This window comes from Anomaloglossus baeobatrachus, chromosome 4 (genome assembly GCF_048569485.1).
Source record: "Anomaloglossus baeobatrachus isolate aAnoBae1 chromosome 4, aAnoBae1.hap1, whole genome shotgun sequence".
Taxonomy (NCBI): Eukaryota; Metazoa; Chordata; class Amphibia; order Anura; family Aromobatidae; genus Anomaloglossus; species Anomaloglossus baeobatrachus.
In genome coordinates this window covers 282490098-282515862 of record NC_134356.1, presented here as the reverse complement: position 1 = coordinate 282515862, position 25765 = coordinate 282490098, and the positions used below count along the sequence as shown (strand labels likewise).

The 25765-nt window shown below is 47.8% G+C and overlaps 1 protein-coding gene across 1 annotated transcript in view; it reads left to right on the top strand.

The window, feature by feature from the left end:
* Positions 1-23196, top strand: part of TSPAN8 (tetraspanin 8) — a 67591-nt gene extending 44395 nt beyond the window's left edge. The window contains exon 8 of the mRNA XM_075342476.1: positions 22616-23196. Within this exon, the coding sequence (XP_075198591.1) occupies positions 22616-22669 (54 nt within the window). The 3' untranslated portion in view covers positions 22670-23196. The remainder of the gene's footprint in view (positions 1-22615) is intronic.
* The last annotated feature ends 2569 nt before the right edge of the window (positions 23197-25765 follow it).

Below are 25765 nucleotides of genomic sequence, written 5' to 3'. Positions count from 1 at the left end.
AAAAAAATCTCAGCACCTGCAAATGCTTCTCAATCTTTACCGCACAGTCCAAATAACTAAAACATGTCTTAACACATTTGCGAATTATAAACATTTCTAGAATTTGCACCCCAAAATTTGGTCCTCATTCTGTTACAAATATTTTTTGCTTGTCTCTTCTGTATTCCTACATCGGATCTGTTACGGGGGGACCGGCAGATTAGGACCAGGGGGTATATATCCTAATCGCCAGTCGGGGCCCACCGTGCTCCAGATGACAAAGGAGCTGCTGGCACCTGAGGGTTAGGCGGAGACTATAGAGCTGGATGGCTCTGAGATAACCCAGGAACTCTGGGAACCGGTCACGTGTGTTGGGACACGTCAGACCGGACGACAACCCGATTAGCGTTTTGGTGCACCTAGCGCTACACCAACCACGTGTGCAGGAAACACGTCAGGCCGGGTGGTAACCAGGTAGCGTTGACCGGAAGACCGCCACAAAAGCACCCTGTCGGCCACGTGTGTAGGACACGTCAGGCCGAGCGGTCCTCCAATTAGCGTTTCTGGCCACCTCTCGACTGGTCACGTGTGTGTAGGACACGTCAGGCCAGATGGGTACACCAGTAGCATTGACCGGGAAGCCGAGGAGGATAAGGAACACCCTGTTAACTCCACAGGGGTCCTGGGGTACGCTGTCCGTGCGCATAGGAGGCACAACCGGACAGGTGGTGCAGCAGGTGCGTTGTCCGTGTGCGTAGGGGGCACAATCGGACAGGTGGCGCAGCAGGTGCATTGTCCGTGTGCGTAGGAGGCACAATCGGACAGGTGGCGCAGCAGGTGCGTTGTCCGTGTGCGTAGGGGGCACAATCGGACAGGAAGCACAGCAGCCGCAGCCCAGTTAACGCCACTGGGCTACTATAGCAAGACTGGAACGGCAGGAGGGAAGCACGGCGCCTGACCCTGATGTGCCGAGCCACGAATCTTGGCGTGACAGGCACCGTTCGCCTAACCCTACCTACCGTTTCCCAACATAGGCTTATGCCGCAATGAGGCTCTAACATGGAGGTGTGCTCTGACTGAGCAAAAGTGAAGACTGCACACCTCCATGTTGTCTCCAGCCCCTTTTATAACCTGGGTCCGCCCCAAACCCAGGGTGGAATCACCAAGGTCCAATAGCAGAGTGCTATGTCATCAGTGACGTCACGTGCGACCTATCCGGAACCGCCACGTCATTGATGACCTCATGGCAGCCACGCCCCAAACACTTAACCAGTCATCGTCTGACGACCAATACCGGAGGTGCCAGATCATAGGGGCGGGCCTCTGCGAGCCAGTCCGGAGTTGCCACGTCATCAGGACACCTGACACCCTCTGCCCTATCATGGCCTGCCACCTCACGGACATGCTCAGTGAGGTCCTTACCGGACCTAGCCTCTGGTGCACTAAGTGCCTGAGCATGCCCAGTAGCCTGAGCAACAGGCTCAGAAAGCAGACTATCAGTTTGAGCATGCTCAGTAGGCACATCCCAGCACTTAGACACAGCACAAAGTCCAAGTACCTGTGCAAAGAGGCTGTTAGGGTTAATTGTGGGAGCATGCTCAGTAGCCTGAACTGAGGACTTAGTCTCAGACATAACACAATCAGGCTGAGCATGCTCACTAGGCAAAACACCGGGCTTAAACTCTGGCTGGGGTAAATCGGTGCACGCATGCGCACTAGCCGCCTCTCCACACTTAGACATAGTGGAAGGAACAGCCAACTGGACGACCCGAGGCACGGCCAAGAACGGCAGCCGGCGCCTGGGCGCAACAGGAAGCTAATTACTAGCTGTCTTTCCGCTGTAATAGTGTAAGTCACTCTGTGACTCACACAATTATGAAATTTCACCGTATAGTGTGCGGGAAAAGCGCATTCAGATCACTGCTGTATGGATAATGGCGATTGCCATATTTTTTTTTTTTCCTTGTCTTCCTTCCCTAAGCGTGCGCGTGTAGTGGGGCGGGCCAGCATGTCAGCCAATCCCAGACACACACACAGCTAAGTGGACTTTTAGCCAGAGAAGCAACGGCATGTGTGATAGGATGTCCATGTCACATGTCCCTGCATTATAAAAATGGACATTTTCCTCCAGCACGCCATTATCTGTCTTCTGCGTCCTTGGTGTCAGTCACCGCTGGCGCAGCTCCTATCGCCGATACTGCTGTGTACGCTCTATACACAGCGCTGTACAGAATAGGGATAGAAGTTTCTAGCAGTCCTTTTAAGGGCTAATACCGGCAGGGTCAGAGCCATAGGTGATAGTCAGGGCCGTGAAAACAGAGTTTAACAGCTACACAAGATGACAGCGTCTGTGTAGCTAAGGTCAGGGATTTCCTCGCTGCATTTCCCCATTAGGAGGGATAGAAAGGCAGGCTTCCTTTCCTCTACCCAGAGACCCACAACCCTGGTACTGTACCCTCCTGCCCTTTGCACACTCAAACTCATTGTTACTAAGCCATTATACTAGCAAACACTGAGTGAACTTAGTGGCATCCTAAACGTGGCTGTTGGACTTCTGTATTGTCCCACTAGTGCAAAGATATTTGCAGCACATCTGCCTGCATTGCACACTCAAACTCATTGTTACTAAGCCATTATACTAGCAAACACTGAGTGAACTTAGTGGCATCCTAAACGTGGCTGTTGGACTTCTGTATTGTCCCACTAGTGCAAAGATATTTGCAGCACGTCTGCATTGAACATCCAAGCTCATTGTTACAAAGCTATTATACTAGCAATTTATGCTGCCAGTTTAAGGGCCGTAGTTGCATTGTCAGGGATAATTATTGATGTTTATTCTGCTGTTAATAAAGATAGACCACCGCTGCAATCTACACTACCTCTCAATTTTTACTACCACATTTTAAGTGCACAATCTTGTCGCAATCAACATGAGTGGCAAAATGACAGATGCTGGTGGAAAGGGGAAGAGGCGGGTTGGAAAAGGAAAAAAAGGGTTTGTCTGTGGGGAAGGTGGCAAAGCTCCATTAACATCTGCTGAAGATAGACTATCTTCCAGCAAAAGTAAGATGTCTACTACTTACCGTGGATAATCCGATGTGCTCCCTTTTTTACAGACACGAACAACTGGAACAAAGGTAGATGATGGCCAAAAAAGGAAAATCCTTGAATGGATCTCAAGTGGTCCAACAAGTGCCCTCTCCGCCACCTCAACTACCGCATCCAAAAAACACCAGTCCTCTGAGTTGTCATCCCAATCAAACTTGCTTTCTCCCAGCTCCGAAGTCTCCATCCGCCCTGCACAGTATGGTGGAACTGAGATGGGTGAGTCTGCAGAGCTGTTCAGTCACACTATAGCCTGGGAATCAGAGGTCTGCTCCCAAGCTACAGTGAGTACAGACCAGGAAATGGTCTGCAATGATGCCCAGAACCTTTGTGACTCTGATTCAGGCCGTGAGGACCAAATTTCTGAGCATAATGTTGACCCTTTTTCACAAACTGTAACACCTGTTGTTATAGACAATGAGGAACATACTGATGACGATGAGACGCAGATACCAGATTGGGATGACAACTTAAATATTCGGTCAGGGCAAGAAGAGGCTCGGTCTGAGGGTGAGGGGAGTGCAAACTCAACAATTGATGAGGAACTTCTAGATCCCACCTACTGTCAACCCACAGTCAGGCACTCGAGGAGGTCAGCAGAGGCGGTGGAGGAGGATGCAACTGACGACGAAGTTACCTTGCGCCTTCCTGGACAGAGTCGGAGCACTGGTAGCACATCTACAACTGCATCCTCATCCACCACTCTGCCTCTGAGCACTAGTCGGGGGGGCTCAGTAGGTCGCATGCCCTCTAAGCCTTGCCTAGCTGGTCCTTTTTTGACATAGCAAAAAATCGCCCAAATTATGTGATCTGTAAAATTTGTCGTGATTCTGTTAATAGAGGGCAAAACCTCAGCAGTTTGACAACTTCTTCCATGAATCGTCACATGAATTAATATCATATGTCCCAGTGGGAAGCTCACCGTGCTGCAATGCGACCTAGCGGAGCGAACCATCCACTGCCTGGCCCTTCCAGTGCATCCGCGCGCTCTTCATCTTCTAGGACTGTGGGGACAGCTGTCACACCTGGTTTTCCACGCACAACTTCCACCACTGTAACCGCAACAGGCAGTTTGCTTGGTAGGTCGTCAGTTGGTTTGGAAGGGGAAACAAGTGCGTGTGTACAGCTCTCTCAGACATCGATAGCACCAACGTTGGATGAAGGCAACATAATGTCTCCGCCTGCACTTTCCTCACAAACCTGCATTTTTCCAGGGACACCCTACTCAACACCGTCTACACACAGCAGCCAGATCTCTGTCCCTCAGATGTGGACAAATAAAAGGCCATTTCCTGCGACCCATGACAAAGCTGAGAGGTTGACTTTATTCCTCTGTAAGCTCTTGGCTACCAAAATGCTGCCTTTCCGCCTGGTGGACACACAGGATTTTAGAGACCTTATGTCTGTCGCTGTGCCCCAGTACCAGATGCCCAGTCGCCACTACTTCTCTAAGAAAGGTGTGCCCGCGCTACACCAGCATGTCGCACACAACATCACCGCTTCCTTGAGAAACTCTGTGTGTGAACGGGTGCATTTCACCACCGATACTTGGACCAGTAAGCATGGACAGGGACATTACATGTCGCTGACTGGGCACTGGGTAACTATGGTGATAGATGGTGAAGGGTCTGCTGCACAAGTCTTGCCGTCCCCACGACTTGTGTGTCAATCCTCTGTCTGTCCAAGTTCCGCCACTGGTTCTGCCTCCTCCACCTCATCTGGGTCCTCAACCTCCGCCCCAAGCCTGCCTGGTTAGGCCACCAGCGTTCTCACTGCGCAGAAGGAATCACGCACCCCTCATTACTATGCTGGCAGCAGAGCGCAACGGCATCAGGCGGTCTTTAGCTTGACATGTCTTGGGAATAGGAGTCACACAGCTGGGGAGTTGTGGTCAGCTCTGCGGTCCAAGTTTAATAAATGATTGTCTCCACTCAACCTGCAGCCTGGTAAGGCCGTGCGCGACAATGCTGCAAACCTGGGTGCGGCCATTCGCCTGGGCAAGGTGACACACGTGCCTTGTATGGCTCACATGTTGAACCTTGTTGTCCAGCAATTCTTAACACACTATCCCGGCCTAGATGGCCTTCTGACCAGGGCACGAAAACTGTCTGCTCACTTCCGCCATTCAACCGCCGCAGCTGAGCGACTTGCATCGCTCCAGAAGTCTTTCGGCCTGCCGGTTCATCGCCTGAAATGCAATGTGGTGACACGCTGGAATTCGACTCTCCACATGTTACAGCGACTGTGGCAGCACCGCCGAGCCCTGGTGCAATACGTCATGACGTATAGCCTGGGCCAACAAGATGCAGAGGTGGGGCAGATCACCCTGATGGAGTGGTCTCAGATCAAGGACCTATGCACCCTTCTGCACAGTTTCAACATGGCGACGAATATGTTTAGCGCTGACAATGCCATTATCAGCATGACAATTCCAGTCATTTACATGCTGGAGCACATGCTAAACAATATTCGGAGTCAGGGGGTGGGACAACAGGAAGGGGAGGAACGACAGGAGGATTCATATGCGCAAGACACAACAACATCACCAAGGTCCAGACGTTCATTATCACCAACGCGGCAGGCATGGGACCATGGGGGACAGGGATCAACAAGGGCGCATGGTAGCAGGCGAAATGTTGAGGAAGGTGCAGGAGAACATGAAGAAAAGGAGGACGAACTGTCCATGGACATGGAAGACTAAGCGGATGAGGGAGGCCTTGGTCAAATTTCAGTTGAAAGAGGTTGGGGGGAGATGTCAGAGGAAGAAAGAACGGTTAGCACCTCTATGCCACAAACACAGCGTGGACTTGGTCCGCATGGCTGCGCAAGACACATGAGTGCCTTCTTGCTGCACTACCTCCAACATGACCCTCGTATTGTCAAAATTAGAAGTGATGATGACTACTGGCTTGTCACACTATTAGATCCCCGGTACAAGCCCAAATTTTGTGACATAATTCCAGCCATAGAAAGGGACGCACGTATGCAGGAGTATCAGCAGAAGCTGTTACTCGATCTTAGCTCGTCTTTTCCACCAAACAACCGTGCAGGTGCAGGAAGTGAATCTCCCAGTTGTAACTTGACAAACATGGGACGGTCTCGTCATCTCCAACAGTCTACCCGTACCAGTAGCACCGTATCTGGTGCTGGTAACAGCAATTTTATTGAATCTTTTCATAATTTTTTTAGACCCTCCTTTGCAAGGCCACCAGAGACAACAAGTCTGACACATAGTCAACGACTGGAGAGGATGATACAGGAGTATCTCCAAATGAACATCGATGCCATGACTTTGCAAATGGAGCCTTGCTCATTTTGGGCTTCAAATCTTGAAAAATGGCCAGAGCTCTCAGCTTACGCCTTGGAGATTTTGTCGTGTCCAGCTGCCAGCGTTGTCTCTGAACGTGTCTTCAGTGCTGCTGGGTGTGTGCTGACAGATAAGCGCACGCGTCTGTCTAGTGACAATGTGGACAGACTAGCGTTCATCAAAATGAACAAGTCATGGATCCACAAGGAATTTACTACCCCTGTGTCATCCTGGGGAGAGTAAATGCTTGTGGATTTGGAATGTGCTTGATACAAATCAAAACATCCTGTTTGCAACTAGGGCACAAGTGCTGCCACTGAATGGGTGGGTGTGTGTGGGGCACAATTTTTGGAAAAAAAGGGAGACTCCGCTTGGAGTAACCCTTGCTTGCTGTGTTTTTTAAAAGGAGCCAAGATGAACAAGTCATGGTTCAGCAAAGACTTTGCTACCTACCACGGTGTCATCCTGGGGACGGTTAAGTATGGTGTATTTTTGAATGTGCTTGATGCAAATCTAGATGTGAAGTGTACAACTAGGGCACAAGTGCTGCCACTGAATGGGTGGGTGTGTGTGGGGCACAATTTTTGGAAAAAAAGGGAGACTCCGCTTGGAGTAACCCTTGCTTGCTGTGTTTTTTTAAAAATGATCCAAGATGAACAGAGCTGGGATCAGGAAAGACTTTGCTACCTACCCCGGAGTCATCCTGGGGACGGTTAAGTATGACGTATTTTTGAATGTGCTTGATGCAAATCTAGCTGTGAAGTGTACAATTAGGGCACAAGTGCTGCCACTGAAGGGGTGTGTTACGAGGGAGACCACTGTGCGGTATAAGGGACCACTGCTATGGTCAGGAAAGAGTGAGCGGGTTGCTACTAGTGATCGTCTGGAATGTCACAGACGATCTATGTACACCGGTCCGCCCGGTCCGCCCTAACCCGTGAGGGTTGTATGGCTCGGGGCTTCTCGATCGGTGTACGTGTTGCACGGGGACGCACAGAGGTGCCTACGCACGTGTGCCAGCGTGAGTCACAGGATATGGAACGAGGGTAGCACAGAGGTGCCCACGCACGTGTGCTTTCAATAACCAGGTGAGTCTGGTGGAGACTCGAGGAGCTCACCTGGGACAGGGACACGGCCTGTCGAAGGAGATACTGCTGGAGCAGCAAGGCAGGAACACGGCCTGCTGAAGGAGATACTGCCGGAGCAGCAAGGCAGGAACACGGCCTGTTGAAGGAGATACTGCCGGAGCAGCAAGGCAGGAACACGGCCTGCAAACCAGGTGCTGCCTAAGCAGCAAGGGCCAAGCCCACAAAAGACAATAATGCCTGAGCAGTGGCGTGGCAGCACGCTGCCAGACATCCAAACATAGAAGGACGGTCGCGCACCGCCAAGATGGCAGGGGGAGCTTTTAAGGAGGTGTAGCTCCACCCAAGGGCGGGCGTGAGACGGGCGTGACCCAATCAGGGTTCGTGACGTCCTGGCCCAGCCAGTCAGGATTCAGCACATCACCAGCCTCGTCATGGGGCCGTGTGATTTCAGTGAGCGAATCAGAAGACGTCACGTGGAGCACATGCTCATCCTCCTGCCTCTGGGTCATAAAGGCGGGATCCTCGGTTTCACAATGTGCAGAGACATGGGAAGTCTTGCTGCTTCCCTGAGCATCTATTCTTTGCACACTGCGCAACCTCCCAGGGCCTCCGTGATACTGAGCAGGAGAGCTCGTGGCAGGCAAGGCATGGGAGACCGCTTCATTCCTTGCAAGGGGAGAACTACTAGGTGTCACCCTTCTGCTGTGTCTCTGAGGAGGCAACTCCTGCAGACTGCGCAGTCTCCCAGACCCTTGGCGCTGCTGAGCAGGAGGGCTTGTGTCAGACAAGGAATGGGGGACCACCTCATTCCTTGCAAAAAGAGAGCCACGACGTGTAACAGGGTGGGTGTGTGTGGGGCACAATTTTTGGAAAAAAAGGGAGACTCCGCTTGGAGTAACCCTTGCTTGCTGTGTTTTTTAAAAGGAGCCAAGATGAACAAGTCATGGGTCAGCAAAGACTTTGCTACCTACCCCGGTGTCATTCTGGGGACGGTTAAGTATGGCGTATTTTTGAATGTGCTTGATGCAAATCTAGCTGTGAAGTGTACAACTAGGGCACAAGTGCTGCCACTGAATGGGTGGGTGTGTGTGGGGCACAATTTTTGGAAAAAAAGGGAGACTCCGCTTGGAGTAACCCTTGCTTGCTGTGTTTTTAAAAAGGAGCCAAGATGAACAAGTCATGGTTCAGCAAAGACTTTGCTACCTACCCCGGTGTCATCCTGGGGACGGTTAAGTATGGCGTATTTTTGAATGTGCTTGATGCAAATCTAGCTGTGAAGTGTACAACTAGGGCACAAGTGCTGCCACTGAATGGGTGGGTGTGTGTGGGGCACAATTTTTGGAAAAAAAGGGAGACTCCGCTTGGAGTAACCCTTGCTTGCTGTGTTTTTAAAAAGGAGCCAAGATGAACAAGTCATGGTTCAGCAAAGACTTTGCTACCTACCCCGGTGTCATCCTGGGGACGGTTAAGTATGGCGTATTTTTGAATGTGCTTTATGCAAATCTAGCTGTGAAGTGTACAACTAGGGCACAAGTGCTGCCACTGAATGGGTGGGTGTGTGTGGGGCACAATTTTTGGAAAAAAAGGGAGACTCCGCTTGGAGTAACCCTTGCTTGCTGTGTTTTTTAAAAGGAGCCAAGATGAACAAGTCATGGGTCAGCAAAGACTTTGCTACCTACCCCGGTGTCATCCTGGGGACGGTTAAGTATGGCGTATTTTTGAATGTGCTTCATGCAAATCTAGCTGTGAAGTGTACAACTAGGGCACAAGTGCTGCCACTGAATGGGTGGGTGTGTGTGGGGCACAATTTTTGGAAAAAAAGGGAGACTCCGCTTGGAGTAACCCTTGCTTGCTGTGTTTTTTAAAAATGATCCAAGATGAACAGAGCTGGGATCAGGAAAGACTTTGCTACCTATCCCGGAGTCATCCTGGGGACGGTTAAGTATGGCGTATTTTTGAATGTGCTTGATGCAAATCTAGCTGTGAAGTGTACAACTAGGGCACAAGTGCTGCCACTGAATGGGTGGGTGTGTGTGGGCCCCAATTTTTGGAAAAAAGGGATACTCCGCTTGGAGTCACCTTGCGGTGTTTTACATGATTTTAAAAGGGCGTGCCATGCCTGTTACGGTTGCTGCGAGCACTGGAGACTATGTCCAGATTTCTTGCTACTGCACATGTGCGAGCGCTGGAGACTAAGTCCAGATTTCTTGCTACTGCACATGTGCGAGCGCTGGAGACTAAGTCCAGATTTCTTGCTACTGCACATGTGCGAGCGCCGGAGACTAAGTCCTATCTTGGAGCCATTGCACATGTGCGGGTGACATCATCGCTGACACGAGGTCACATGTCTCTGACACCTTCTATGCCGATTGGTCGCTGGTCATGTGCTTGTGATGCCTTGCTCCGTGATAGGCCAGCATGACGTCACTCCTGTTGTTCTGGCAGTGGATTGGCTCTTGTGTCCTCCATCTTGGATGAGGCACAGAGTCTATATAAGACCCTGACACACGCCGCATGGCGCTCAGTCCTCTTGGTTCATGCATAAGAGTAGACGCTCTGTGCGCGTTCCTCTAGGCATTCCTTTGTCTATGCTAGGTGAGCGCTGCCGGCAGGGTAGCGTTCTTATACCTTACAGCTTCGGCTGCTGTCCGTATCCTTACCTCTTAGGGGAGCGGACATAGGCAGGTGCCTGAGGCACATGGTCTGGCTGGGCCTTGTGGTTCGACTCGTAGGTGGACATTGCCGCTAGGGTAACGTTCCTTATACTGCGTCTGGCAGTTGTTCGTATCCTCGCACACTAGGGGAGCGAACAGAGGTAGGAGCTTTGTGCGGCTTACGCTGCTGTTCGTCTCTTTTGCACCACTAGAAGAGCGGACCTAGGCAGGTGCCATATCTAGTGGTTCGTGTCCTCGCACACTAGTGGAGCGAACGCAGGTAGGAGCTTTGTGCGGCTTACGCTGCTGTTCGTCTCTTTTGCACCACTAGAAGAGCGGACCTAGGTAGGTGCCATTTCGCACACATTGCCTTTGTCTCTGTGATTATTAACAGAGATCATTCCACACACCCTCCAAGTAAGGGAGGAATTGCTTTCCTTACTTATTATATCCTTCTGTGAGTTAACAGAGGTATTGCACTCTGCCATAGTCTGCAGCAGAGTCTTTGCACGGTGGACCCTGACTGTCTGATACTCCTTTAAGTTATTATCAGACAGCCCCCCGTAACATTAGGACTGAGCCAAGGGTCTGGCAGTTATGGCAGAATATCAGCAGTTACACCGTTACATACAAGTACTTGAGTCACGGCTCAAGAGTATAGAGGATAAACCTCAGACCATGGTGACATCTGCACATGATCCTCGACTTGCTCTGCCAAACAGATATTCTGGCGATGCCAGATCATGTCGTGGTTTCATTAGTCAGTGTCAGATACACCTAGAGGTCAACTCTTCTCGCTTCTCTACGGAGAGGTCCAGAGTAGGCTTTATCATCTCCTTACTTCAGGACAAAGCCTTAGAATGGGCGACTCCCCTATGGGAGCGCTCTGGTGTGGTTACTCTGAGACATCAAGACTTTCTTGATGCTCTTAAGGCGGTATTCATGGGTCCGCAGGTTACCCATGATGCGGCCCTGAGACTGTTAGATCTATCTCAGGGTTCGTTATCCACTAGTTCTTATGCCATTGCTTTTAGAACTCTGGTGGCAGAACTAGATTGGCCAGAGAAGGTGTTGATTCCTATCTTCTGGAGAGGGTTGGCAGGCTATGTCAAGGATGCTCTTGCTACTCGTGAGGTCCCTGCTTCTCTGAAGGACTTGATCACAGTAGCAACGAGGATCGATGTACGCCATAAGGAACGTAGACTCGAGGTCTCTTCCTCACGCCCTAAGCATCGGGCTATTCCAGTTGTTGAGGGTCCACTACCATCTTCCTCAGCATCTGAAACATCTCCCACTCCTATGGAGTTAGGTCATACGTCTTCCAGACTACGCAAGTCTGGTCCTCCTATATGTTACGTATGTCGTCAGGCTGGGCACTATGCCAACAAGTGTCCTAGTCGTCAGGGAAACTCCCTAGTCTAGTAACCATTAGAGGGGGGTTACTAGAGACGTCTTCTGCACCCTCTAAGTGTTGTATCCCAGGTCAGCTCTCGTTATCTGAGAATAGATGGCCTATTATGGCTTTTGTGGATTCCGGAGCTGACGGGACTTTTGTGTCCTCAGGATTTGTAAAGGGACACAATATTCCCTCTATCATGTTAGAGGCGCCTATTCCTGTCCGTGTTGTTAATGGAACTATGTTGTCTGACTCCATTACATTGAGGACAGTTCCCTTGCGCCTTTCCCTGTCTCAGGGTCACATAGAGGAGATTTCTTTTCTTGTTTTGCCTGAGGGTATAGACGACATCCTTCTGGGTCTCCCATGGCTTCGGACTCATGCTCCTCACATTGACTGGGAGTCTGACAGCATTATTAGTTGGGGTTCGAAATGTCAGTCCCGATGTCTTCCCTTACCACCTAAGGTCATTGCGGTTGCATCTACTGATCTCTCTCCCATACCTACACCCTATCTGGATTTCGCTGACGTGTTCTCCAAACAGGGTGCTGAGGTTCTTCCACCCCATAGGCCGTATGACTGTGCCATAGACCTTATCCCAGGTTCAGTTCCACCTAAAGGCAGGGTTTACCCCCTGTCGATACCTGAGTCGGAGGCCATGTCGACCTATATAAGAGAGAGTTTAGAGAAGGGGTTCATTCGTAAGTCTGTCTCTCCTGCGGGAGCTGGGTTTTTCTTTGTTCGGAAGAAAGAGGGTGATTTGCGTCCCTGCATAGATTACAGGGGTCTCAACGCAATCACAATAAAGAACAAATACCCATTACCTTTAATTTCGGAGCTCTTTGACAGACTGAGAGGAGCTCAAGTTTTTACGAAGTTGGATCTGCGGGGTGCGTATAACTTGGTACGAATTCGAAAGGGTGACGAATGGAAGACCGCTTTTAACACCCGAGACGGTCACTATGAATACCTCGTCATGCCTTTTGGGTTATGTAATGCACCCGCAGTATTTCAGGACTTCGTAAACGATGTGTTCAGGGATTTACTGTTATCCTCAGTAGTGGTGTATCTGGACGACATCCTGATTTTTTCTCCTGATCTGGAGACTCATCGTCAGGATGTCGTTTGTGTCCTTTCCCGTTTAAGGGAGCACTCATTGTTTGCTAAACTCGAGAAATGTGTATTCGAGCAGTCCTCATTGCCTTTTTTGGGTTACATTATCTCACAAGAGGGCCTGGCTATGGATCCTGCGAAGCTCTCTGCTGTCCTGCAATGGTCCGAACCTCATTCCTTGAAGGCGGTGCAACGCTTCTTAGGATTCATAAATGATTACAGGCAGTTCATACCCCATTTTTCTACTTTGGTGGCCCCTTTGGTGGCCTTGACTAAGAAAGGTGCTAATCCCAAAGCCTGGTCTACTGAGACATCTCAGGCTGTTGAGGCAGTAAAAAGACACTTTTCAACTGCACCCGTTCTTCAAAGACCCGATGAGAGTAAGCCCTTCCTCTTAGAGGTTGATGCCTCTTCAGTGGGTGCTGGTGCGGTCTTGTATCAAAAGAACGGTGCAGGTAGAAAAAGGCCGTGTTTCTTCTTTGCGAAAACCTTTTCACCGGCAGAGAGAAACTATACCATTGGGGATAGGGAACTGCTCGCCTTGAGATTAGCCTTGGAGGAGTGGCGTCACTTGCTGGAAGGAGTGAAACATCCTTTCCAGGTCTATACAGACCATAAGAATCTGACGTACTTACAAACCGCTCAGCGTCTGAATCCTCGCCAAGCCCGCTGGTCCTTGTTTTTCTCCCGCTTTAACTTCTCGATCAACTATCTGTCTGGGAGTAAGAATAACAAGGCAGATGCCCTGTCTCGCTCTATGCTTTCTACCCAGGAAGAGATTGACGAACCTCGTCTTATCCTTCCCTCCAGGGTTTTTCATACGCTCTCCCCTGTGACGTTAGACCAAATCCCACCGGGCAAGACCTTTGTTCCGCCCGATCGACAGAATGATATACTGTCATGGGCCCACACCTCAAAGGTGGGTGGGCATTTTGGTATTAGGCGGACACGAGAGTTACTGGAGAGGTGGTATTGGTGGCCACACTTAGCCAGCCACGTCAAGAGATATGTCGGTTCCTGCTACTCGTGTGCTCGCAACCGTCCATTACGGCAGAGACCGGCTGGGCTCTTGCATCCTTTACCAGTGCCAGATAGACCATGGGAGGTGGTAGGCATGGACTTTGTGGGTGATCTTCCATGTTCACAGGGACATAGATTTGTGTGGGTCATTACGGACCATTTCTCCCGGATGGTTCATCTCGTACCGTTATCGAGAATCCCATCTTCCAGGGTACTAGCCAAACTATTCCTCAAGCATGTCTTTAGGCTTCACGGGATGCCAGATCGTATCATTTGTGATAGAGGCCCGCAATTTACTTCCCGTTTCTGGCGAGATCTTTGTAGCCTTCTGCAAATTGAGTTGAATCTCTCTTCGGCATACCATCCGGAGACCAATGGTTTGGTTGAACGTACCAATCAATCTATGATTATATACCTTCGACACTTTGTTGCTGAGAACCACGATAACTGGTCCTCCCTCCTACCCTGGGCAGAATTTGCCCTTAACAATTCGCTGGCTGAGGCCACTGGGCAGACACCGTTCGTACTCAATAATGGGCAACACCCTAGGGTACCGGTACCGTTTCCCGCTGCTGCACCTCCTCCTCTTGTGGCCGACTGGGCAACTAATGCCAGAGAGGTTTGGGATCGGACTCAAGAGTCGATCCAAGCAGCTAAGGACCGTATGAAGACGGTGTCCGATCGGTTTCGTCGCCCGGCTCCTGTCTTTTCTCCAGGGGACTTTGTGTGGCTCTCTGCAAAACACGTGAGACTTAGAGTGAGCTCTGTCAAATTTGCTCCTCGCTTCCTGGGTCCTTATGAGGTTCTTCGACAGGTAAATCCTGTAGTCTACCAATTGAAGTTACCTGTCCATCTTAGGATTCATGACAAATTCCATGTCTCACTGCTAAAGCCGGCTATTTTACCTCACGCTCGTGAAGTGCACTCTCCTGCCTCTGATTCCTCTCGCTCTAGCTATGAGGTACGAGCCATAGTTGGTTCTAAGATGGTTAGAGGGCGCAGGTTCTTCTTGATAGATTGGGAGGGTTACGGCCCGGAACATCGCTCTTGGGAGCCTGAGGAGGCTGTCCATGCTCCCGACTTAGTTGCCGATTACCTGCGTCGCCGGGAGGGGGGCCTTTGAGGGGGAGGTACTGTTACGGTTGCTGCGAGCACTGGAGACTATGTCCAGATTTCTTGCTACTGCACATGTGCGAGCGCTGGAGACTAAGTCCAGATTTCTTGCTACTGCACATGTGCGAGCGCTGGAGACTAAGTCCAGATTTCTTGCTACTGCACATGTGCGAGCGCCGGAGACTAAGTCCTATCTTGGAGCCATTGCACATGTGCGGGTGACATCATCGCTGACACGAGGTCACATGTCTCTGACACCTTCTATGCCGATTGGTCGCTGGTCATGTGCTTGTGATGCCTTGCTCCGTGATAGGCCAGCATGACGTCACTCCTGTCGTTCTGGCAGCGGATTGGCTCTTGTGTCCTCCATCTTGGATGAGGCACAGAGTCTATATAAGACCCTGACACACGCCGCATGGCGCTCAGTCCTCTTGGTTCATGCATAAGAGTAGACGCTCTGTGCGCGTTCCTCTAGGCATTCCTCTGTCTATGCTAGGTGAGCGCTGCCGGCAGGGTAGCGTTCTTATACCTTACAGCTTCGGCTGCTGTCCGTATCCTTACCTCTTAGGGGAGCGGACATAGGCAGGTGCCTGAGGCACATGGTCTGGCTGGGCCTTGTGGTTCGACTCGTAGGTGGACGTTGCCGCTAGGGTAACGTTCCTTATACTGCGTCTGGCAGTTGTTCGTATCCTCGCACACTAGGGGAGCGAACAGAGGTAGGAGCTTTGTGCGGCTTACGCTGCTGTTCGTCTCTTTTGCACCACTAGAAGAGCGGACCTAGGCAGGTGCCATATCTAGTGGTTCGTGTCCTCGCACACTAGTGGAGCGAACGCAGGTAGGAGCTTTGTGCGGCTTACGCTGCTGTTCGTCTCTTTTGCACCACTAGAAGAGCGGACCTAGGTAGGTGCCATTTCGCACACATTGCCTTTGTCTCTGTGATTATTAACAGAGATCATTCCACACACCCTCCAAGTAAGGGAGGAATTGCTTTCCTTACTTATTATATCCTTCTGTGAGTTAACAGAGGTATTGCACTCTGCCATAGTCTGCAGCAGAGTCTTTGCACGGTGGACCCTGACTGTCTGATACTCCTTTAAGTTATTATCAGACAGCCCCCCGTAACAATGCCTATATCTGTGTCTCCTCCTTTTTTTCCTTGTCCAGCTCTTTTGTTTTCACATGAGTGTATGTCCTTGTCACTTTCCCATGTGTTTGTGTTGTGTTGTGAGTTGTTTGTCACCTTTTGGACACCTTTGAGGGTGTTTTCTAGGTGTTTTTATGTGTTTGTGATTGCCTGCCATTGTTTCCTATGCAGTTCGAGTTCTGTTCGTCGAACGTTCGACGAACCGAACTTGAACGAGACCTCCGTTCGGCGAACCGAACTCGAGCCGAACCGGGACCGGTTCGCTCATCTCTAGTGTTGTCATGATGTCACAACAGCGTGGGGTCAGCTGATGACCCCTGTCAGTGTCATGACTTGCTTTCTGTAAATGCCAGCAGAGTGTCGGCATTCATAGGAGAGCATAGGAATGTTCAGAGGGATGCTGAAGCACTGCTTTGAGCAGCAGAAGTGATTGGATAGTGCAGGCTTCAAGGCTCCTAGGGGGACTAATTTAATCAATAAAAAATATAAAATAAAAAAGACCTCATATGGCTATAATGATGGAAAAACAAATGAAACTTATGGCTCTTGGAAGTAGGGGACAAACAACGGAAAATCACCCAGGGTGAAGGGGTTAATATACTAAAAATTAAGCTAAAAAATCCTGAAACTGTATACCTTACACAGAGAGCATTTATACAAGTAGGTGAAGCAACTGTAAGTAGGATTACGTCATCAAAGCTGAGTTGCTAATATGCTAGAATACTACTAACAATGCAATATTGATGATGAAATAATAAAGACGCAATCTTTCTATAAGACTGCATGAAAGATGTCATAAGTAATTACAAACTCCTCTGGGTCATGAAAATTTAAGCCAATCAGCAAATTTAAGCATCAAATTTGTTTTCAGCACCATCACGTTTTCAGTTTCACGTTTTCACAATTAGTTAAGTTCAACTGTTTTCATCTATGACCAATTTAGCTGTAGAACAATTCTTTGTTAATAATCACACCCATGTTATTCACCTGATTTTTTTGGCTCTTTTTTGTCTTATTTAGATCATGCTGGCCTAGGTGCTTTGCAATTACTTTTTTGTATTTGAGGAAGAGGGATATTTCCTCAAAACTAGTCAAGTTTAAGATTTCAAAAATTATTTACATTATTCATAATTTTGTGCTAGTGACCACTTTTTTTACTTTTTTTTTTTATCAGAAAATCAGCAGCCAGATTTTGAGGAACATTACAAAACACAATTCACATGTGCATTCTTTGTAATCCAATTCAAGATCCAAATAGGCTAGTTTCACACATCCTTCTTTTCGCCGATTTGGCAGATTCGGCGCATTCCAGTACAGTGTATACAATACACTGGCAGCATGACAAGCTCCGGTCACATGCTGTCATGTGACCGGAGCATGTGACCCGGAAATTGCAGCGCTGACATTGTATTGTATACACTGTACTGGAGTGCGTCAGATGTGTGAAACTAGCCTTACACACATTTAATATATTGTTATTTCAACTTCTAGTGGATTTTATATTTTAACGATAAGGGTAAATGCATCCATCAGATGTCAGTCTTCTCCTGTAAATGCATCGTTACTTTATGATTTTCAACCTAACACCGTACTAGTGTGCCTCTTTTTCTAAAGGCTTATTCAAACATCAGTTTTTCTCATACAAGTTCTATCCATGTTTTTCAGGGGCTGTTCACTTGTCCATATATTTTTGTAGACTCAGAGGTCCACACAAAGTCTTAAGGTACCGTCACACTAAGCAACTTACCAGCGATCCCAACAACGATAGGGATCGCTGGTAAGTTGCTAGGAGGTTGCTGGTGAGATGTCACACTGCGACACTCCAGCGATCCCACCAGCAACCTGACCTGGCAGGGATCGCTGGAGCGTGGCTACACGAGTTGCTGGTGAGCTCACCAGCAACCAGTGACAAGCCCCCGGCGCCGCATGGAAGATGCTGCGCTTGGTAACTAAGGTAAATATCGGTAACCAACCCGATATTTACCTTGGTTACCACCGCACGGAGCTACACGTGCAGAGAGCAGGGAGCAGCGCACACTGAGCGCTGGCTCCTTGCTCTCCTAGCTACAGCACACATCGGGTTAATTACCCGATGTGTGCTGCAGCTAAATGTGCACAGAGCAGGGAGCAGCGCACAATGCTTAGCGCTGGCTCCCTGCTCTCCTAGTTACAGCACACATCGGGTTAATTACCCGATGTATGCTGCAGCTAAATGTGCACAGAGCAGGGAGCAGTGCACACTGCTTAGCGCTGGCTCCCTGCTCTCCTAGCTACAGCACACATCGGGTTAATTAACCCGATGTGTCCTGCAGCTAGCTACATGTGCACAGAGCAGGAGCCGGCACTGACAGTGAGAGCGGCGGAGGCTGGTATCGAAGGTAAATATCGGGTAACCAAGGACAGGGCTTCTTGGTTACCCGATGTTTACATTGGTTACCAGCCTCCGCAGAAGCCGGCTCCTGCTGCCTGCACATTTAGTTGTTGCTGTCTCGCTGTCACACACAGCGATCTGTGCTTCACAGCGGGACAGCAACAACTAAAAAATGGCCCATGACATTCAGCAACAACCAACGACCTCACAGCAGGGGCCAGGTTGTTGCTGGATGTCACGCACAGCAACATCGCTAGCAACGTCACAAAAGTTGTTCGTTAGCAGCGATGTTGCTAGCGATGTTGCTTAGTGTGACGGGGCCTTTAGTGACATGTCTAATTTTGATACAAGTCTCAAGTCAATCTCACCAAATGCTAATCTATGGGTCATTGAAAAAAATTAGTTTGATATGAAAATGTCAACAAACTTTTTTCACCCAAAAAACTAATTACTGTATTTTTCGGACTTTAGACGCACCGGACCATAAGACGCACCCTGGTTTTAGAGGAGGAAAATAGGAAAATAAAATTTTAAGCAAAAAATGTGGTTATGACACACTGTTATGGGGCGAGAATCTACTGCTGACACTGTTATGGGGGTAATGTCCCCAAATTCCTTACTAAGGTACCCCATTCTGGTAATGATCCTCGTCCCTTGTATATGATCCGCTTCCTTGTATATATGTACCCCATACTGGTATATATTTCCATCCTGCTATATACCGCCATCATGGTATATATTCCAATCCTGCTATATACCGCAATCATGGTATAGCCCCCATCCTGCTACATAGCACCATCCTGGTATATGCCCTTATCCTGCTATATACCCCCATCCTGCTATATACTGCCATCCTACTATATACCCCATTCTGCTATATAACCCATCCATCCTGCTATATAGCCCCATCCATCCTGCTATAGACCCCCATCCATCCTGCTATAGACCCCCATCCATCCTGCTATATACCCCCATCCATCCTGCTATATACCCCCATCTATCCTGATATATACCCCCATCCATCCTGATATATACCCCCATCCATCCTGATATATACCCCCATTCATCCTGATATATACCCCCATCCATCCTGATATATACCCCCATCCATCCTGATATATACACCCATCCATCCTGATATATACCCCATCCATCCTGGTATATGGTCGCATCCTACTATATACCCCCATCCTGCAATATGGCCTGTATCCTGTGGCATACAAAAATAATAAATGTTTATACTCACCTTTACTCGCTCCATGCAGCATTGCTCCTCCTCCTGTCAGTGCCGGCAGCAGCGCCACTGGAGTGTGGACCCGTCACCGTTGTCTGCAGCATCGCTCGTCCTCCTGTCTGCCTGTCAGCTGACCTGTGTGGAGACTAGCGGTGCGCACAGCGATGACGTCATCGCTGTGCTCACCGTTCTCTACACAGATCAGCTGGCCGGCAGACAGGAGAAGATCGTGATGCTGCAGGAAATGGTGACAGGTGAGTATACTTATTCACTGCGCCCCACACTGATGGTGATGCGCAGGGAGCAGTGAATACAGCCGCACGTGATCACTCCAGGCTGTAGTTGCCAGGAGTGATCACGCGGGCCGGCTGTTAATTATGCACGCAGCCCCCGCCTATCATCCCACCCACCTGTCAGCGTCGGCTTCAGCGCTGAGGGATGATGGGCGGGAGGATGGGCGTGCATATAAAATGAGCAGGCCCACGTGGTCACAGCAGGTTGCTACAGCCTGCTCATGCCACCGATGACCTACTCCACCGCAGCACCCTCATTCCATGCAGCCACATTCAGACTATAAGATGCACCCCCCCACTTCCCCCCAACATTTGGGGGGAAAAAAGTGCGTCTTATAGTCCGAAAAATATAGTAATCTCTGACCAAAACAGAACAAACTGCTGGTGAAGCTGATAGAAAAAACACCCTGAAATACATATAGCGCATGGCCTTAGAAAACATTGTTTCATCATTTGGAAGGAGTGGGATTCCTATGCTAGTAAAGCAAATGTGCAAAGGCTTCCAAAAATGATGAGGAGGAACTCCAATACACCCTGGAACACATTAAGAGTAGTACCTCAGAAAACATTTACATTTAGAAGATGTGGGACTTCTTTGGCCAACAACAAGGTGCACCAGAAACCACTACTCAGAGTACAAGTGGCACAAGAAGGACTCTAAGGCGGGCTTTGCACACTACGACATCGCAGGCCGATGCTGCGATGCCGAGTGCGATAGTGCCCGCCCCCGTCGCAGCAGCGATATGTGGTGATAGCTGGCGTAGCGAAAGTTATCGCTACGCCAGCTTTACACACACACTCACCTGCCGTGCGACGTCCCTGTGGCCGGCGACCCGCCTCCTTGTTAAGGGGGCGGGTCGTGCGGCGTCACTGCGACGTCACACGGCAGGCGGCCAATCAGAGCGGAGGGGCGGAGATGAGCAGGATGTAAACATCCTGCCCACCTCCTTCCTTCCGCATATCCTACGGAAGCCGCAGTGAGGCCGGTAGGAGACGTTCCTCGCTCCTGCGGCTTCACACACAGCGATGTGTGCGGCCGCAGGAGCGAGGAACAACATCTGACCATTGCGTCAGCGTAATTATGAATTACGCCGACGCTGTACCGATGATACGATTACGACGCTTTTGCGCTCGTTAATCGTATCATCCAGCCTTTACACACTGCGATGTCGCATGCGATGCCGGAAGTGCGTCATTTTCAATTTGACCCCACCGACATCGCACCTGCGATGTCGCAGTGTGCAAAGTGCCCCTAAGACTTCCGACTCAGATTTTTACACGTAGCTGAGGAAAATCTGAGACTCACAGGCCGCAGTCACTGCTTCCTCCTTGCTTATGTTGATTCCAGGTGTTTTTAGTCCTGAAGGGGGCATAATAACGACTAGTCACAACCTCTTGTCAACTGAAAATGCTGACTGCCTGACTGTTCTCAAAATAAACAAGGCCTGGATGGGCCCCGAATTCTCAACTCCTGCGGATGACAGCAAAGGAATATAAAGCTAATTGAAATGTTCTTTTTTTTTCTAGTGTATTCCCGTGCACTGATTGCCACTCAAAAAAGGGTGTATGGTTCATGGTTTCTTCTTTTTCTTGTCCTCATTCTTCTCATCCACCATATCCAGAGAGTCATCATGCAGAACTCACTCATAATTTTAGATGGCCATAATTTTAGAGGACCATTCATAATTTTCCCTAGCCCAGGCCTTGGAATACAAATGTCAATACCCCTTCAAAGGTTCAAACACTAAATGGGCACATTTCCAGATTGCTTAACCTGGAAATTTGGTTTTAGGCTTGTGGACACTAAAGGGTACTTTACGCACTGTGATCTCGCTAGCAAGATCGCTAGCGAGCGTACCCACCTCCGTCGGTTGTGCGACACGGGCAATTCGCTGCCCGTGGCGCAAAACATTGCTTACACCCATCACATGGACTTACCTTCCCTACGACGTCGCTCTTGCCGGCAAACCGCCTCCTTTCAAAGCGACATCACACGGCAGCCGTCCAATAGAAGCGGAGGGGCGGAGATGAGCGGGACGTAGCATCCCGCCCACCTCCTTCCTTTTGCATTGCCGGTGGACGCAGGTAAGGAGATGTTCATCGTTCCTGCAGTGTCACACATAGTGATGTGTGGTGCCGCAGGAACGACGAACAACATTGTACCTGCAGCAGCAACGATATTTTGAAAAGGAACGACGTGTCAACGATCAACGATTTTGAATGTTTTTGCGATCGTTGATCATCGCTCCTTGGTATCACACGCTTCGATGTCACTAATGGCGCCGGATGTGCGTCACTAATGACGTGACCCCGACGATATATCGTTAGCGATGTCGCAGCGTTTAAAGCACCCTTAAGACTTTCTGCAACCACATGGCGGAAGTTGTCCCTCAGTACTCATTCCGCAGTTGCCACTATTTTTCCAGGTGTGCACTATGAAGAAACACACCTATCCAGGACTAGCGTGGCAGGGCGTAGAGAACGAGTACCTTGTCCATGACTGCCGTCCCTGGCCACGTTATACTGACCTGACCAATTGTGCGAAGTATCATGATCGATCTGCTCATCTCTACTCTTATCTGCATTAAGTTATGCACATTATACATTCCTCTGGCTGCAGCCATCACATGACATTACATCCAAAGCTATCAAATTGACCTTTTTATAATAAATTACTCCATTAGTTACATGTATTTTAACAAACCGAAATGCCTACATTAATATGCAGATGCTTTTCACTACTTGTGAGCACTTTAGTAATGACTATGTTGGTAAAGTCTTTATTCTTTTCTCTACAGCTCTTTGGCCTTGGTTTTTCCATGACTTTGTATTGTCAAATAAAAAAGAAATAAAGAGACCTGGATTACATCAAGCAAAACAAAGCCATTCACTTCAATATGCCAGCAATTGCACTGGGGAAAACACTTCTGTTTTGTCTGTTTTGTCCTATATCTCTTTATTGTATTATACTGGAGGACACATACACCCACACATTATATATATATATATATATATATATATATATATATATATATATAAAATGCTATAATCCAACATATATTCATCTTGTCTGTGCAGATTCTCCAATATCTAGATTTCACACATCCATGTATTAGAAATGAGTGTTAGAAAATGTTGTATTCTTAGATAAAACACAATATTGGATTTAGAATATCCAGTTACCTATGCCAAAATTCAGGTCCCTTTTGTTTTTTGTGTTTTTTTTCATAGAATTATTCTTACAGATTAATGATGTCAGTAAACCAATTCTATTGATAACAGATTTAGAAATTAAGGACTACTTTAAGAACGTTTGCATAAAATATAATGCTTTGTATACAATATGTTATAATAAAAGTTATGTTTATACTTCCTTAAATGTATGCAGACATCATTTATTATTGAAATGTTTCATGCAGTTTTATGAAAAGTTATAACTAAACAAATAAATGAACGGTGAAAATTATGATGTTTACATAAAACTATAAACTGAGCTTTCTACATTTGCATCCAGTCTAATGAGCAGTGGCATACTATCTAAATGATGCATGTGATGTACCGTAGGGGTAGAGCCAAATTTCAGATACAAGCACATTAAAAGAACATAATAACTTGTAAACAACAATATTGTATGGCTTCACTAAATTCAACTCGCTATATACTTCTAAAGGCCTGTTCACATCAAGTTATTGCCCTATGTTCAAAATGCACCCACTGTATAAGCTAAATGTATATATAGCTACCCATTCATCATGTGTATGCTCAAAGAGTGCCATTCTGTCATTTGTAGGGTTGGTATGTTTTACGGTATGGTATAAAAAGTCATAAAAAAATGTATACTATCATGTAGTATACACTTATGTTTGCCAAATAAATATAAACATAAAATCAGAATAAACCTTTCCCGTTTTAGGTCAATTAGGAACTAAAATTATTTATATTTGCCAATTGCCAGAATAATGAGAATAATGTTTTACGGCATTTTTATTACTTTCTGCAAAGTATGCAAAGTTTACATACACTAAAGGCCCATTTACACGCTACGACATCGCTAGCGATATCGCTAGCGAGCGTACCCGCCCCCGTAGTTTGTGCGGCACGGGCAAATCGCTGACCGTGGCATACAATATCGCTAACACCCATCACACATACTTACCTTCCTAGCGACATCGCTGTGGGCGGCGAACAACCTCTTTGTTAAGGGGGAGGTTCGTGCGCCGTCACAGCGACGTCACACAGCGGCCGACCAATAGAAGTGAAGGGGCGGAGACCAGCCACATTAACGACACGCCCACCTCTTGCCGGAGGACGCAGGTAAGCTGTTGTTCGTCGTTCCCGGGGTGTCACACGTAGCGATGTGTAATGCCTAAGGAACGACGAACAACTTACGTCCACAACGACCAACGAGATTTTGAAAATGAGCAACGTGTCAATGATCAATGATTAGGTGAGTATTTTTGATCGTTAACACTCGCTCGGAGCTGCTACACGCAACGACGTCGCTGACGACGCCGGATGTGCGTCACAAATTTTGTGACCCCAACGACATATCGTTAGCGATATCGTTGTGTGTAAATGGGCCTTAAGAGTAGTTGCCTTTAAACAATATGGGACAGCCCACATGATGATGTCATGTCTTTGGAAGCTTCTGATAAGTTTATTGGGAACATCTGAGAAAATAAGAAACACACCTGTGGATGTATTTTAATGCACACCTGAAATACATTGCTTCTTTGTGAAGCATCATGGGAAAGTAAAAAAAAAAAAATCAGCCAAGATCTCAGGAAGAGAATTATGGACTTGCACAAGTCTGATTCATCCTTGGGTGAAATTTCCAGATACCTGAAGATGCCTCGTTCATCTGCACAAACAATTATATGCAAGTACAAACAAGATGGAAATGTCCAGCCCATCATACCATTCAGGAAGGAGACAGGTTTTGTGTACCAGAGATGAACATGCTTTGGTCAGACATGTGTATATCAAGGGTAAAGTGGAGTATAGCCAGCTTACCTGTACCTTTGCTTACCCTCCATGGAGCACAGAAACACCCTGTCCAGTGTAAGAATCAGCAATAAGAAGAAAAAATACAGCTCCAATGCATTTGAAATAAAATCTTTCCAGGCTTTATTACAAACTTACTGTTAAAATCCAAAAGCAGCATATAGCAAAGGTAAAATGACATTACATGACCCCAAGGGGCTAGAAAATGATTATAAAAAACAAACAGCAATGCGTTTCAGACACATGGTCCTTTTGTCAGAGCTAGATTCATTCAGTCTCTGGGTGTCTTTTATAGGATATTCATGATTAGAAACAGGTGGAAATAAAGGCTGTCCCATAAGACAGTTTTTCAGTAGGTCCGGGTATATGCTGTCTTGTATGTTCCACTCCAACGCCCAAAAAGACAAACACACATTGCCAATGAATAATTTAGATGTCCATGCATATACAGTATATCAACAAATAAAAATATATCCTACAAATTACAAAGGAATACATGCAGTGACATACAAGAAAAAAATCCCCAGAGTAGATTTAACCATATAATGATCACATAAGACCCCAAGTAAATAATATATACACAAATCTAATTTTAGGATCACAAGATAATAATGGAGAGAATGTATATACAGACTCTATACATAGACATAAAAAATGTCTTGCCAAATATAAACAGATAAATGTAAACAAAATTTATTCAGTAAGGCAAAAAAAAGGAGAAAGAAAGAGAAAATGAATAAAATATGTTATGTTTTTTGTATGATAACAAACAAAATTGGATAATAATTGCGTAAATCCTTCCAAGAGGAAGAATCCACTGAAAACGGCAAAATGATCAAATACAAGAGGGCATCATAGATACACGCAATTTTATACCGTAGTACTCAATAGCTGAAGAAACCACACTAAAAGTGAAATAGAATCTCCCTTCTAGAATTCCATTC